A 17,009-nucleotide genomic window follows, 5' to 3' on the forward strand; every position below is an offset into this window, starting at 1 on the left:
TTGGCTCTCTCAAGTTCATATACGTTTTAGCCTAAATGGCATTCCCCATCCTTCTTACTCCTTTCTTACTACTTATTACTAGCCATCCTCTCCCATTTCAGACAGTGCCCCTTTGCTTCCAGTGTTCCACACTCTCATTGGACACTATGATGGTGTTTCCCAACCCCTTTTGAAAGCTGTACTATGGGCTTGAAACCTAACCTTTCCTTCTTTCCCCTGTCAGGCCAAAGTTGGGCAAGCAGTCCATTAATAAGTTGGGCTTGGACCCGGTGGAGGCAGGTCAGCATGGGGAAGGTTATAGTGAAGAACTGAAGGTAGAGTTGAGTTAATCAGATTATCTGGAACCAGTTGAATATATATATTTAGTCTATAAATATTTCCTCTTTTAGCTTCTGTTTATCTCTTATAGAAGAAGGGGATTGAACCAAAAGATCTTTAGTATTCTCTCTCTCTAAAATTCTATCACTTCTGAAGCTTCTTTCTGTGCCAGCAGCAGATGTTTATTGAGGATCGACCGTGGAAACTGTACTTGCGGGTTCTATGGCGCATATAAGAGAAAGCAATTGTAATCCACAGGGCAAGATACAATAAAAAGAAAAAACAACTGGAGAGTGTTATGAAGGAAGCAAGCCACTGTGAAAGCTATGTGTCAGAGCACGGACTATAAGTGAAGTAGGAGTTTAGAGGAGTGAGGCGCCTGGGCGTTGGGAAAGCAGAGGCGTCAGAGAGTTGGCAATGGACAGATTGATAAGATTTGACCAGAAAGAGCCAAAGAGTTCAGGAAACTTTGTAACCCAGATTTTTCGATCTTCTGCGTTCCGTAGGCTTTATTCTGTTTTCCTTTGTAGTTTCCATCTCCATTTTGTATGTCCTTTGAAAGGAGAGTCTGGGATCTAAGAATGGAAGCATAAAACCAGCCCACCATCCTCCCCCACAGAAGAGGAAAAAGTAGGCCTGAGCTTCCTCTCCTCCAAGTGGGACCTTTCTTACAATGCTAGAGAATTTAGGTAGTACCAAGAGGAAGGGATAAACAGCAGTTCTGATTTTGAAAACTGACAGAGTGTGTGTGCACAGAGCAAGGGAGACATTCACATATGTTCATTGCGCTCGCTTGCTTCCTTTCTCCGTTACCCTCCCTCTGCCAAGCACACGCTCCTTAATCTTCCCATCTCCACTCACTCGTAGAGGCATACACACTGTGGCTCAGAAAAATACTTACATGCCAATGTATAGCTAGACACATTTTACTGATACCTCCATAAGCATATTCATTCTCAGAACCACACCCAACTCAACAAACATGAGTGCTTGTAACATGCTATGAACAGTCTTGGAGATAAAAAGATGACTGTTGGTGTTGTTAGGTACCTTTGAGTTGGTTCCAACCCATAGTGACCCTATGCACAATAGAATGAAGCTGCCCGGTCCTGTGCCATCCTCACCATGGTTCCTCTGCTTGATGCCATTGTTGCAGCTCTTGCATCAGTCCATCTGCTTGAGGCCTTCCTCTGTTTTGCTGACACATGAGATGTGACGTCTGGCTCAGAAGTATAGAATAAGGACCCTCTGTAGAGAAACACTTAGTTGTAAGCCCAAAGGTGCATATCTACCAAAAGCCAAGTCCATTCTAACTCACAGCGACCCAATAAGGACAGAGGGGAACTGCTCCCTAGGGTTTCCGAGGATGTAAATCTTTACAGAATTGACTGCCACGTGTTTCTCCTAGCGAGTGGCTGGTATGTTCAAATCACTGACCTTTGGGGATGCAACTTAGCACTTGAACCATTGTGCCACCAGGGCTCAGAAGGTATGCTTACGTAAACGTCGAACCCTAGAAACGCCTCTGCTGTACATGTACTGATGTGTGTACACACTCAGATATGAAAACAGAACTGCTAGTTCACAAAATTTGCATGGTCCCATGTTGATATGGAAGCATATTAAGAGAGCTCTCCATTTCTCCCCTTATTTTTCATCTCCTTTTAAAATCTAAAAATAGTATTTCTTTACTATTCAATTTTAAATTTCTCATCTTAAAAATTGTTACTTTTTCTTTAATATTAATTATTCTATATAGAGAAACTTAGAGGTCCTTGTGTAGAATTTTGGAGATAGCAGGGAAGAAACCCTTATAAAAACCTTATGCGGGTAACAAAAGAAAATGCCTTCTTAGGGATGAACTCTGCCTTTTGAATTATGATGATACAGTGACAACACTGGATATTTTTTCCTTGATGCTTTCATGATGTCTCTCTTGTAATGAATATGTTGAACCGTCGTATATGGAAATCATTATGTTCATTTTTACTCCTTGTAGGTATTTGAAGAAAGAAGAGCTCTGCTTGGAAAATGGGTAACAATTTATCATAGACCTATTTCTATATTACATTATCAGAGAGCCTACAGAATCCTACTTGAACTGAGATAGCTAATGTTCATTTCCTGAGCAGTACGCTTGATGCCTTCTGTCTGTCTCAGGGTTTGGTCAGGAAAACGAAACCCTTACAAGTTGTTTTACTAGACATAATTTAATGAAAGGAATTGGTTGGCTAAGCCAAACCACACATGCTCCTTTGAGCTAATTCCAGCTCATAGTGACCCCTCTCCAAAGCAGCCAGCCTCATCTTTCTCCTGCGGAGTGCCTGGTGGATTTGAACTGCCAACCTTGGGGATTAGCAGTCCCACACTTAATCCACAGTGCCACTAGGGAAAACCGAAAGGGAAATAATGATTTAACAGACACGGAACTGCAAGAAATCCCTATGGCCAGCCTTACTGTTACCTCAGGAACTTGGAGGAAGGCCCTCCTGGAGCTGTGACCTGGCCCAGTTGAAGACACCGGGCCTCTCTCTGAGAAATAAGGTAGGAGGCAACACCGCCAGCTGATCCTGATCCCTCTGAGGATTCTGGAAATGAAGTAGGAGCGAAACGAGAAAATAGGTACAACTGCAACCCTCCAGAGGAAGCCCTAGGGAGGGGTGACACTCACCGGGTCACCAAGCAGACAGGAAGGAGTAGATGTCCCCCTGGTTTCCTCAGGGCTCCCCTCTATATTGGCAGCATGTAACAAGGGGCTTAGCTGTCAAGGGAGAAGAACATATGACCTGCTCGTCCGAACCGTCTCTGCTCTCAGAGTGGAAAACGGGTGCGTTTGGGTTTAGAGTCGCTTGATAGCCAGCACCTGTGGCCATTGAGCACCCTCACCCACCTTCTAAATCTAAGTAACCCCCACGCCAGAACTTGAACAATTTGTATGTTTACCTTATAAGGTGCAGCTCTCGTTCCTACAAAGACTTTCTCACACCATCGCCAAAAATAGACACAAGTCCCAATAGTATGTGCTCATTTCTGGGTGACAAACTATTTGTCTCTGGACAATGTTAATTATTGTTAATTATACACCAACTTTCTTTACAGCCCCTTTGAATATTCTGTATTCCCCAGAGCAGTGAAAATACATATTCATGCAAAAACATGTAATAATAATTTAAAAATGCAAACACCCCTAACTAATGGAATATAACCTTAGAATGGAATCTTAATTATAAGGAGGAACGATGTAGTGATACACGCTGATGTGATGACCCTTGAAAATATCATCCTAAGTGACAGAAGCCAGATACAAAGGCCACATACTGTACAAGTACGTTTCAATGCAATGTCAAGAATAGGTCAATCTGTAGAGGAAAAAAGTGAATTGCTGGCCCTTGGAGGGTGGGGGCGAGAACGGAGAGCTACTGCAACAGGAACTGTGGCAAAGCTTGGACAGCTCTGTGAACGCCCTAAAAGTTGTATACTTTTAAAAGGTTGAATTTTATGACATAAACTATGTCATGGAATTTTAAAATGTAAATATAGATTTCTTTCAAAAGAGTATACTCATATTTTATCTCTGAATAAAGAAATATGAGTATCGTATTTTTTTTCCATTTTTAACTTTTAATTAAACCTCCGCGTAGCTACAAGCCACCAGGACACAAGTACCCCAACACCCTTAATCTTCTCCTCAGCTCTTCTGCTGAAGAATTTGGCCTTCACGACGACAGGCTGCTTTGGAAGTTTGCCCTTCCCAGAACTTTGTAGTTTCCCGACCGAACCACGTCAATGATGGGTGCAGCTCCAATCTTATTTTTGGCAGCATTTACCCTGGTCTGCTCACTGACCAAGGTCCACAATTTATCGAGGTCCACAGTTGGGCAGAAGTTCTGGTTCCTCTTCAAGTGGTAATGTCGCACACCGAGTTTTCCAAAGTCACCTGGACGGTAATTGTCGAAGTTGATCCTGTGATGATGCAAGCCGCCAGCATTCCCCGGCCTCCCGGGTGTTTCCGGTGCTTCCCGATGCGGCCGTGACTCACGTGGCCCCTAAGTTTCTGGGTCTTCCTCAGTCTGGAGGGCATGTCGGCGGCCGAGACGAAAGAGAGCGAGTATAGTATTTTTTTAAGTTTCAGAAAAAAAGTCGCATGCTTTTAAAAAAATGTTTAGCATTATCTGGCATTTTGGGTGTATGGATAAAGTATTAGTTTTAAAACTCAATCCAGGATTAGATGTATAATTATTGTTGAGAAGTATCTAGATACATCTTCAATAGATAATCCACAAGTGTTTTCTATTTGGCCATAGTAAATCATTTTTTCATACACTTGCATTTGGCTCTACTTGATATTCTTTATAGTATCAAATAAAATATGTAGAGAATAGCTCTTCTACTTCACTGTTCCGTGCTCACAGTTGATGTGCTCTCTACTTCTCCCTACCTTGCAATTCCTGGTAGGAAGGCCAGATGCCTCCAAAATCAATCGAAAATGCCAGCGGGAAAAGCACTTTAGTTTCAAAACAAAAAGAAAGCATCTTGAACTATCAGATTCTGCTGTCTTTTGTTACAGAAATAACATCACTCTAAAGCAACTGAGTAATGTAGATGACGCCATTTTTAACTTGCTGTAAGCCTCCATGGTCAGAGTTAAATTCAAAAGGAAGCAGGGAAAGCATGTTCCAAAATAAATGATAGAGAAAAGATTAATATCCAGGATAATAGAAGGAGTTGCGACAAATCACAAAAATATAAATACCCGTATAGAAGAGAGGCTAAAATTTTTTTTTAATTTTAAAAAATTGTTTTATTAGGGCCTCATACAACTCTTATCACAATCCATACATACATCAATTGTATAAAGCACATTTGTTACCCTCATCATTCTCAAAACATTTGCTCTCCACGTAAGCCCATGGCATCAACTCCTCATTTTTCCCCCTCTCTCCCCCCTCCCCCCTCCCTCATGAACCCTGTATAAATTATTATTTTGTCATATCTTACACTGTCCGACATCTCCCTTCACCCACTTTTCTGTTGTCCATCCCTCAGGGAGGAGGTCACATGTAGATCCTTGTAATCAGTTCCCCCTCTCTACCCCAACCTCCCTCTACCCTCCCAGTATCACCACTCACACCACTGGTCCTGAAGGGATCATCTGTCCTGGGTTCCCTGTGTTTCCAGTTCCTATCTGTACCAGTGTACATCCTCTGGTCTAGCCAGACTTGCAAGGTAGAATTGGGATCATGATAGTGGGGGGCGGGGGAAAGCATTTAGGAACTAGAGGAAGGTGTATTTTTCATCTTTGGCACACTGAACCCTGACTGGCTTGTCTCCTCCCTGTGACATTTCCGTAAGGGGATGTCCAGTTGCCTAGAGATGGGCTTTGGGTCCCCACTCCACACTTCCACTCGTTCACAATGATATGATTTTTTGTTCTTTGATGCCTGATACCTCATCCCTTTGACACCTTGTGATCACATAGGCTGGTGTGCTTCTTCCATGTGGGCTTTGTTGCTTTTGAGCTAGATGGCTGCTTGTTTACCTTCAAGCCTTTAAGACCCTAGATGCTATATCTTTTGATATCCAGGCACCATCAGCTTTCTTCACCACATTTGCTTATGCACCCGAGAGGCTAATATATAAGGATGGAAGTTTACCCTTCAAATATAAAAACCTCACTGCCTTTGAATCAATACTGACTCATAGTGACCCCCTGTGGGGCCAAGACTTTAGCTGTCTATGGGAGTAGAAGGGCCAGTCTTTCTCTGAGGAGGTTGCTGGTGGTTTTGAACTGCCATTCCTGAAGATGGCAGCCTAACACGTAACCACCACTCCACCAGGTCTCCTAATATATATAGCCAATGAGCATAAGAAATGTGTTGTTAGTTAATGCCAGAGAAATACAAATTAAAACCATGTGAGACACACATGTATTCTTTGTGTGGTAAAAATGGAAGAGATGGGTGATAGGAGGATATTCTTAAACACAATTGGAAGGGATGTAAAACAAATAAAAAACAAAACAAAAACATTCCGTGACAGAATCTGTTCAATTAAAATGCACATACATACCCTCCCTAGAAACTGTCATCTCCCTTCCATTAATCTGTACTAGAGAAATACTCATGTTCACATTGGTCATGAAAAACACAAATGCACGGATATTACCTGCAGCATTTTCATACTGGAAACAGCCTAGATGTTACCAGTAGCACATTGAGTAAGTAGACCAGCTCGTGCCCATTCGATCATGAAACCTGTGTGAAAACAGCATGCTCTAGAGTTTGTTACATGTGTGACTTGTTTTTTAATGGCTAGATAGCATTCTCTGAAATAACTCACTGCCATCGAGGTGACTCTGACTCACAGCAACCCCGTAGGACAGGGTGGCACTGTGCCTGTGGGTTGCCCAGACTATGTAATTCTTTACACGAGTGGAAAGCCTCGTCTTTTTCCTGTGGAGCAGCTAGTAGTTTCGAACTGCTGACTTTGTAGTTAGCAGCCCAAAGCGTAACCCATTACACCACCAGGGCTCCTTTCCCTGGGGTGGGTGGGTTCTAATTTATTGAATGCTTCCTTATTGATAGCTGTAAGGGAATTCCAAAAAGTTCATGGAAAAATTCCATTGTCTTTTCATTCCAGTTGTCCATGAACTTTTTGAAACCCCCTCATATATGAGTATGTTGTCAATCAGACCAGTATAAACCTACTGCAGGTGCATCCACCTATAAACCTTACTTAATTGGTGTTTTCAAAAACTATATTCTCTTGAGACTTCAATCAGAGTAAAGCCAGTAACCTTTATACCTTTGATAAACAAGGGCCCAGGACTCCATCTCCTTTTTGCCTCTGTTTTGAAAAGGCCTGGTTTACTTAAAGGACGGCTTTCCAAAGCCAGTTCCTTTTGATCCAGCTAAGTCTTTACAGCTGCTATAAAAAGAGATTGCTGCCATGCTCAAAGGGAAGTTTTTGGTATCTCCTCTTGAGTGCCAGCCTTCCTTGCTTCAGCAATCTGTCTTACTCCCAAATAAAATCTGTTACATTTTTTTTTATAGCTCCAGAAGCTGTCATTTAACGATGTAAATGTTCAGAACATGTGAGCAGTGATTATCGCTGAGGAATAGAGTTAGTCTGCTAGGGAGAGTGGCCCAACAGAATTTGAAAGGAACCCTGGTGGCACCCTTGGGTAAGTGTTGGACTGTAAGTTCAGGGGTTCAAACCTATCAGCCCTTCTTCAAGCGAGAGATGAGACTACCTGTCCCAGTAAAGACTTAACAACCTTGGAAACCCTCTGCTGGGCAGCTATGAGTCGGCAGGGGCTTGATGGCAGTAGGTGAGTGGGGTACTGATTGGTAACTGTCAAGACAAGAATGTGGAGACAAGAAATAAATGTTTGATAATAGGACTCAGGACCTCAGCCAGATTAAAACACATTAATAATAAAAAATAACGAGCCCCCCTCTTCATCCCACTCCCCGTGATCCTTTGGTGCCATCCCGTGTGCTGTGAGAGTGAACCGCGAGGGCTCCGGCAGCCGTCCTCCCTTCTAGGAACTGCAGCAAGAATCCCGTGAAAAGGTGGTTTCCACATTTATGCTGCCATTAAGGCATTCTTCAGAAACTAGGAGACATAGGGGGGACTGTTCCGTCGGGATAAGAGAACCGGAGCATTAAATTCCGTGCTTGCTGTGGACATTTTAATGTGAGGGTGTGTGCAGGAGTCGTGGGAAATTATTGAATTCCAATGTAAGGAATGCTCCCGTGGACTATCTTCTTTTCAGATTACTCATTATCCCTTCTAAATTACAAAGGGATTGTCCCCTGCTCGTAGGCATTCTTCTGAGCCCTCTACCCATCTTAAATTGGTATCAGCTGAAGGAATGAAAATTAGTTTTCTGTCAGGCTAAGTAAACACAATTATAAAGGAAAAATCCCTTGAGGGAAAGAGCACCTATCATAGCTATCTAATAAATTACTTTTGACCATTATAATCACAGAAATAAATGAGACACCAATTTAATTCCCTTTTTAATCTCTAGAGGAAAATGTTTTAATGTTTTCCTTTATGCAGTTCTTCAATACTTTATCAGTGTAATATTCTTTTGTCTTCTTAAATTGCTCAGTCTGTCACCTGAGCCGATAATCTTTGGGGAGGCATCAGATCAGAAAGTAGATAAGCTAGCTTAGCTTGTCATTCTATATGTACAAATGTGGTGATTTTATGTATTTGGCTCTGATTTTTGTATCTTCTTTCCACATTGAGTCAGCCCCCACACTTATTATTTTTAACATCACTGTGGCATTTTATCATAGTAACCACCATGTCTACAGTAAGTCATGTACTTTTCCCTAGAAATTTTATACATATTTAATCCACCCAATAACCTATACGGTAGATGTCTTTATAATTCATTTATAAATGAGGAATGTGAGACTGAAAGAGGTTGTTAGTGGTGAAACTAGGGCTTAGTCATTTAAAATAATGGGATATTGGGGGAGAGAGACTCCCAGTTGTCTCGCTCCCAAACTCATCATCATCCATGATGTAATGTATCACATCGACATATTACAGTTCGCCTAGCTGGTCTCGTTTTGGATTGTTTGGATTTATCACAATGGTAATCATATGACGAACTTTTTTTTGGTAACTGTAATCCTACTGGCCTCCTACGTAGCGTAGGCTGTGCAGTTACATAGAGCAATTGCAGTCCATTCTGACTCATCCCCCACCGCCCACATTGTCAGAGTAAATCCGGCTCCACAGTCACATCTCGCGGTCCAGAGTAATTTTGAAAATAAATTCCTATCGTCCCTTTGTCTCTCCAAGAAGTGTCACAGGGAGCCTGTTCAGAATGCGACATGACACGACACTCGTCCCCCAGGCCGTCCTTTCCCCACCTCGCACTCTGGGCAACTGCACAGACACGCCCTCACTCAGAATCGCAGAGCTCCCCATCAAGCCAAAGCCCCAAAGCTGTTCTCTTCACACCTCACTTTTCCGTCCAGAGCACAGGGCAGCTGCTCTGGCTGCTCACCGCCCTGTTCCTCCCTCTTTTGACTCATTCTTCTAATCATCCACCCAGAAGATTTGGGACAGGTGTCTCCTCAACAGTCACATAAGAATAAAGGTTATGTTTGTGATATTTGTAAGGTTGCCTTTCATTTTCTCCATTTTAAGTGATTTCCACCCCCCTTGCGTTATAGTTTCCAAAGTGAGACTCTCTGGTCATTGAGTAGCTCTGTAGTGGATTTAATGAAAAAGTGTATATTCCTACTAATGAGACAAATGCTTTCTATAATGGTAATAAAGTTAGCTTGTCAGAAGGCTTATCAATTTTTTTTTGCTTTATATGCCTTTTTAGGGAGTGTATTTTATGATTCCAATGAAAAGCTTATTGTAAAATTCTGGTTTCTGTATGATAACTGTAGTAAATAGCTATACATGAAATATAAAGCACAAGTAGCAGAAACCTCTCTAGTTTATAGCCAGCAGCCACTCCTCAGAAGATGAGGCTTTGCTCCCCAAGATTAACAGCCTCTAAAACCCAAAAGAGGCAGGGCTGCCCTGTCCTTCAGGGTTCTTAGGAGCCCCAATTGGTTTGAGGGGAGTGAGCAATGAGTTGCCAAATGAAAGAAACCTTTAGGCTTCTGGTGAAGTGCCTCATTCACCTGGTAAGCGATCCCTTAAGAGCCTTTCTTTTCGTTTGGGCCAGTCCTGAAGTTCTCACCCTTTGATCACTCACTGTTCTTGGGCTTGGTTTGGAATAATCTCTGGGGAAAACCATGAAGCAGCCCAAACTTCTGTTTGGTACACCCCACATTACTTTGGCATGTACCTCCTCTGTCTGGCACTGTTTCTCCCTCTCAACCTTTTTCTCCAAACATATATCGTTTTTGTATTAGTGAGGATTTAACTCAATGGACTCCCTTTGTCAGGGATATTTGCATTCTATACCCTTTCTCAAATAGCGAGTGCCAGGATTTGTTTCTGGGACTGGAATCGTAAACACTGTTGAACTAATACAGAAACTATTGGGGAGGCAATAGTTTGGGGAGGTGCTTCCTCTGATGCTGCATTTTACAAGGATGCATTTCCTCGGACCACAGGTGAGGTTTGGAACCGATCTGCTCTGCTCCTCAAAGGATCCGCCCTGAGGCCCGATGCATAGAATTCAGATACAAATGTGGGGAAAGTAAGTGAGGAAGAAAAATAAATCTAGTAGTTAGGGAAAGAGATACAAGGAATTCACTGGAAATAAATTGCTAAAGTCATTACTTTGGCTTTCCTATCAATTCTTCATACCGAATTTCCAGTACCAGACTAAAGTTGGAACTTGTTTGTTTGTTTGTTTGTAGTTTGACAAATGGACCGACGCTCAAAGGAGAAGAATTCTAACAGGCCTGCTGGAACGCTGCTCCCTGTCCCAGCAGAAGTTCTGCTGTCGGCAGCTCCAGGAAAAAATTCCAGCAGAGGCCTTGGATTTCACTACCAAGCTGCCGAGGGTGTTGTCTTTATACATCTTTTCTTTCCTGGACCCCCGGAGCCTTTGTCGTTGTGCACAGGTAAAGGCAAACAAGCAGTCTATGGCATTTGTAGGAAAATGTAATGACAAGATTTACCTTTGAGTTGACTCCAACTCCTGTGGCCCCACGTGTGTTAAAGTAGAACTGTGCCCCATAGGGTTTTCATTGGCCGAGTTTTGAGAACTAGATGGTGAGGCCTTTCTTTCAAGGTACAACCTTGCAGTTAGCAGCCACTTGTGTAAGGATGTTGTTGTTGTTGTTGTTGTTGTTGTTAGGGATCGAGTCGGTTCTCACGCATAACCACCTTGTGTACAACAGAATGAAACACCACCTGCTTGCACCATCCTCACAACTGTTCTTATGTTGGATTTCCTTGTTGGAGCCATGCTGTCCATCTGTCTTGTCCAGGGTCTTCCTCTTTTTCGATTCCTCTCCACTTTACCAAGCGTGATGTCCTTCTCCAGGGACTGGTCTCTCCTCCCAACATGTCCAAAGTACATGAGATGAAGTCTCGCCATCCTGGCCTCTAAGGAGCATTCTGGTCTTATTGCTTCCAAGACAAATGTGGTTGGTTTTTCAGCAGTCCAGAGTGCTTTCAGTATTCTTTGTCAGTATCAAAATTCACATGCCTCGATTCTTCTTTGATCTTCCTTTCAGTGTGCACCTTTCACACGCATAGGAGGCATACATAAGTATAGCATACCCCAAATTCAACCCACTGCCTCTGAGTCAATTTTGACTCATAGTGATTCTAAAGGACAGAGTAGGAGTGCCCCTTGTGAGTTTCTGAGACTGCAGCTTTTTACGGGAGTAGCAAGCCACAGCTTTCTCTTATGTAGTATAGCGCTACCAAAATATCGTAAATTGTGTTGTTATTTGCCACCGAGTCTTATAGAACACATTAGAACGACCCTATAGGCTTTCCTAGGCATGTTTGCTTATGGAAGAAGAAGATTGCCAGGCCTTTCTTCCATGGAGCCACTAACTCAAACTCACCGACATAGAGTCAATTCTGACTCAGAGCAGTCCTACAGGACACTTTACCGGAGTTGAGAGCCTTATCCTTCTCCCGAGTAACAGCCGGTGGTTTCCAACTGTTGCCTCTGTTGGCACCACCGGTGGGTTTGCATTGCCAACCTTTGGTTTAGCAGCCAAGCGCTTAACTACTGCACCTCGGGGCTCCTCGCTTGTAGAGAAAAGCTCAGAAGATACCAGTGAGATAATACAAACAAAAGGACTGAGACTAAAACTATCAGAGGGGCAGGGGTGGTCCCAGGAGCCTTCGAAAAGAAGCTGATCATTCGCTTCTCACAAGTAATTCCAGGTGTATTAAAATGAGGTTAGTTTATTTAGGAGTAAGCATGGCAGTCATTTTGTTGATTTTTTTCATCGTGTAAGACTATTCTAGTACAACCAGAAATCGCCTGCTATTATACCTTCACTTAACATGTAGCAATGTTAACTTTAGTTTTTAAATGAAAAAAAAAAGAATACAGTAAGAAATATCAGCAATCTTGGCGGGGGTGGGGGTGGGGATCCAATAGAATGAAAGATTTATATGCAACAAAGGAACCATTAAAATACTCCAAGAAAGCATATGACAGTAGACCTTTGTATTCTAGGATTCCTAAACCAAACTCACTGCTATGGCGTCAGTTGTGACTCATAGTGCTCCTATAGGTCAGGGTCAAACTGCCTGAGTTTCAGTCTGACTGAAACTCTTCACATGAGTAGAAAGCCCCATCTTTCTTCTATGGAGTGGCTGGTGGCTTTGAACTACTGACTCAGTGGTCAGCAGCCCAGCTTGGAACCCACTGCACCATCAGGGCTCCTACCTACAATACCCAGAAGCCTTAAAAAGCAATATACAACTAAAAACCATGCTTTATTTTATAAATCATACGTGAGAATAATCAAAGTAATATTTTTAAAAATTTAATGAAAGTTAAGGTTTTCCCATGGAAAAGAGTACTATAAATTCTAACAGTGAACAGGGGAAAGATATATTATAACCCAAGGGCTGATTTCCTGATTTTTAAAAGATATCTTAGAAATGTATTTGACAACTAAAAACCGTGCTTTATTTTATATATCATACATGAGAATAATCAAAGTAATATTTTTAAAAATTTAATGAAAGTTAAGGTTTTCCCATGGAAAAGTACTATAAATTCTAACAGTGAACAGGGGAAAGATATATTATAACCCAAGGGCTGATTTCCTGATTTTTAAAAGATATCTTAGAAATGTATTTGTTTTAAAGGCAAAAAGCCAGCAGAAAATATAGCCCCAAAATGTACAAGAAGTTCACAGAAATATATGTAGAAGTCTTTTGCACACGTAGCATGTTTAGCCTCACTATGATGTGCCTGAATCTTTTCCTGAATCCGATTAACTGAAATTTTTAGAGAAATGTTAATATTCTATACTGGTGCAGTGCTTATGAGTTGGCCTGTGATGATCCACAAGGTCAAAATCAGCAGCAGCTCCGAGGGAGAAAGACAGGGCTTCGTTTTCTGTAAAGAGTGACAGTCTCAGAGAATCACAGGGGCAGTTCTGCCCTGTCCTATAGGGTTGCTATGAATCAGCACTGACTTGGCAGTGACTTTGATTTTTGGTTCGGTCCTTGTCTGCAAAACTCTGCCGCGTCTGCCTATCTTTTTCATCCTTTAGCTTCTACGCCTTTTTTTCCCCTTTGCTCCCATGCCCTCATCGATGCCTCGTCTTCTTCTTTACATAAAGCAGTGCCACACTGCAGGCGCTCAGTGAAAGGAGGGAAGAAGCAGGGATAAATATATGGGTGTGTGCACAGCAAGGGCCATTCTACAATGTTTTGCTTTCCTTTTCCTTTTGGCACGAAAAACATAATTTTCCAAGACTGAAATTCTATAGATTTGCATATGGAGATGAGGAGATCTCATCTTTGTAACTCTTGGAGCTGAGACATAGAACCCCACGGGTCAACATTGCCCCTAGTTTCTGGCAAGAATTTTTCAAATCCTTGGGTAAATTATTGTCCACACTACTGCACATGGCCAGGCTGCCTCCAGCATTTGTTGGGTGTGTGGAATTGACACATCATTTAATATCTTATGCTGTGTTTAGCCTAAAGGTTAAAGATGATATAGCATGCAGTATTATAATTATGTTCCATTTGCATGTTTATATGAAAACGAAGGGAAAAAGGAAGCATGCTATGAAAAGAATAAACTGTGCAGAATTGAGTTTCTATAACTTTCCTATGATCTTCAGGAACCTTCAAGAAGTTCCAAATTCCATCTGAGCTTCAGGTCCTCATTTTCAAAATGAAGGTAGTAATTACACTTAGTTAGCAGATGCTTGACAAATATAAGTTGACTTTGATAATGAGGAGCCCTGGTGGCGTAGTGATTACAACGTTGGGCTGCTAATTGCAACGTCAGCAGTTCAAAATCACCAGTCCCTCCTCAGGAGAAAGACGAGGCTTTCTATTCCCGTAAAGAGTTACAGTCTCAGAAACTCAGAGGGGCAATTCTGCCCTGTGCTATAGGGTCCTTCTCCGTCGGAATTGACGTGATAGCTGTGAGTTGGGTTTTGGTTTATCCCAAGTCTCAGCATTGAAACTAGATCGTGTTGCCTGAGTAGGAAGCACTGCAGTGAGCAGGAACTACGTATTTAAGTTCTGCTTTCAAGGAAAACAACCACAAGAAAAACGTAATCTCTGATACGTGATGACAGCTCAAAATGTAGGGATGGTTGGATGGAAACAGAAAGAGTTTTTCTTTCCGTCCTTTTTTTCTTTCAGGTGAGCTGGCATTGGAAGAATTTAACAGAACTGGATCAGCTGTGGATGCTCAAGTGCTTACGGTTTAACTGGTGCATCAGTTTCTCCCCCACCCCCTTCGAGCAGGGCATATGGAAGAAGCACTACATTCAAAAGGTGAAAGAACTTCATGTTACCAAGCCTAAGGTAAAGTAAGAGGGTAGGGGGAAAAAAAAGAAAGAAAACATCGCGAATAAATGATCAAACTGGACGTTGGGGAAGGGAGTTAATGACAATGAAATGGGCTTCAAAGTTGTCTTTCTCTGAGAACTTGGTCATCCTTTTCAAGATAATCGCATCCACCCAAAACCACGGTTCCCCCAGAGGTTGGTTGTCCGCTGCCCTGCTTTTCTGAGCATCTGGCTCGGATGCCAGGATGCTGAGGAGGGTGAGCAGTAGCTCTGGGTCATCACATTTCCCTTGGCCGATTCAAATTTGGCATAATCCAGCGGTTGAACAGAAGTTTCTTTTTGCACCCGATATAAGGGAAAGTTTACTTAATAAACTGGTAATTTGCACAGGGTTGTTTGGGACACATCAGAGTTCTTTTTCAGCAGGAAATGAAGCAGTGCAAAGCACTTGTATTATAGTCATAAAGGTAAATGATACAAGAATAATTTTCCTATAGCTTTCTATGTGTTATAACCAACGTTTATGTTCATTCTTACCATCACTGTGAATTAGGTAACTTATGGGAAAGTTTTATGATCCCCTTCTCTACAGCATGCACAGTTCTCTACACAAGCAGAGTTATCACGTTGTTTTAGACAACCAATGAGCTCTTGAAAATTTATGTGTAAATTAAGTTTCTAAATGATTTTTTAGACTACAGGGGGATTTGGTTCTTTGAAACACTGCAATGAATCCTTTGAAATTGAAGACTTGTTTGGTAGCATGAATAGTCAACTCCTAACTTGCTCATTTAGATTTAAATGTATTGTGTTTTCTTAAATAAAATTCATCTACATTTACTAAGGTAAACCATGCATAATGCATAATTAACATTGTTAGGATAGCATGATAAACTAGTCTTTCTGATTTCTGTAATTAGTGTGCTCCTAGAAGGATACACACACACACACATATATATAAAGATATATATATATATACATACACACATATGAGGGGGTACCCCCAAAACACAGTAATTGCGCTGGGCAGAGTGGAGCTTTCACGGTATGCATTTTCCTCGCGAGGTGAGCATCAAGCAACTCGCTCTGAGTTAGTGCACCCAGTGGCATCACCGAAGAGCAGTTTTGCTCGACCTCGTTTTTTGTGATGGCCAATGAAAGAGAACAGTGTGCAACTGTGGAATTTTGTTTCCTGCTCAGGAAAAATGCTGTAGAAGCTGTTGTGATGTTGCACACAGCTTACAGGGACAGCACTATGGGAAAACTCAAGCGTACAGTGGTTTTCTCGTTTCAAAAAAGGTGAAATGCCGATTGATGACAAACCTTATTCTGGACGTCCATCAACTTCCCCCAAAATGAAAATGTCCACTAGTACTGCATTTGGAATTCATTAAACCCGATCAGATTGAATCAAGCTTTCTATTTAGAGCTTCTAAAAAAAATAGCATAACAGCGAATGACAAAAAAGGGCCTGATTTGTGGCAGACAGGAGACTGGTTTTGCCACCACAATGCATTTGCTTACGCAGCCATCTCAGTGTGCCCGTTTTTGGCACACAAAAAAATCAGGATGCCTCTCTTGCCCCGTGCACCTGACTCACCTGACCTCACTCTGTGTGACTTCTTTTTGTTTCCTCGAATGAAGAGGGACATGAAAGGACAATTTGATGATGTAGAAGAGGTGAAGGAAAAAGTGAGGGAAGGTGCTGTCAGCTGAGCTTGAAAAATGTTTCCAGGAATGGATTCGCAGGTTTGTCAAATGTATTAAGTGTAATGGAGAGTTCTTTGAAGGTGATAAGGTTGTTTTGTAAAAAAAATTTAAATACATAGCTTTGAAAAAAAATTCCAATTTTTTTGGAGGTACCTTACAGATGCACACACACACATGGAAAATTTGAGACTGTAGTGACAGTAAAGTTCTTGAAAATTTTTTTCATAACTCTGACTTTCAAATGCTTCTTTGATAAAGCATTTTGTACATCTCATTCTTCATTGGCAGCAGGGAGTAGCATTCAGTAGCTGAAGATGAGGCTGTGCTGGGACAAAGGAGAGAAAAATGATTAGTCAATTTGTAAGCTAAAAAGTTTTGAGTATTAAATGTAAATCTGATTTTAGTGCTTCGTCTTAAGCAACAACTTTCTCCCCGAATATGTATTCATAAATATATTTAAAATAACTAAACAGATCTGATGAAAGAAAATTCCCACCTCTTTGTTTTGTTTGCCATTAACATTTTTTT

General features: G+C 41.7%; 1 protein-coding gene and 1 pseudogene across 1 annotated transcript in view; one reads left to right on the plus strand and one right to left on the minus strand.

The window, feature by feature from the left end:
- The window catches only part of FBXO16 (F-box protein 16), a 49,529-nt gene that overhangs the window by 26,198 nt on the left and 6,322 nt on the right, over positions 1-17,009 (plus strand). The window contains exons 3-5 of the mRNA XM_013005903.2: positions 2,318-2,353; positions 10,671-10,877; positions 14,623-14,787. Coding sequence (XP_012861357.2) covers positions 2,318-2,353; positions 10,671-10,877; positions 14,623-14,787 — 408 coding nt within the window. The remainder of the gene's footprint in view (positions 1-2,317; positions 2,354-10,670; positions 10,878-14,622; positions 14,788-17,009) is intronic.
- LOC105979046 lies at positions 3,940-4,399 on the minus strand (annotated as a pseudogene).

The sequence above is a fragment of the Echinops telfairi genome, unplaced genomic scaffold (genome assembly GCF_000313985.2).
Source record: "Echinops telfairi isolate 266 unplaced genomic scaffold, ASM31398v2 ScPeMD7_9;HRSCAF=40, whole genome shotgun sequence".
Taxonomy (NCBI): Eukaryota; Metazoa; Chordata; class Mammalia; order Afrosoricida; family Tenrecidae; genus Echinops; species Echinops telfairi.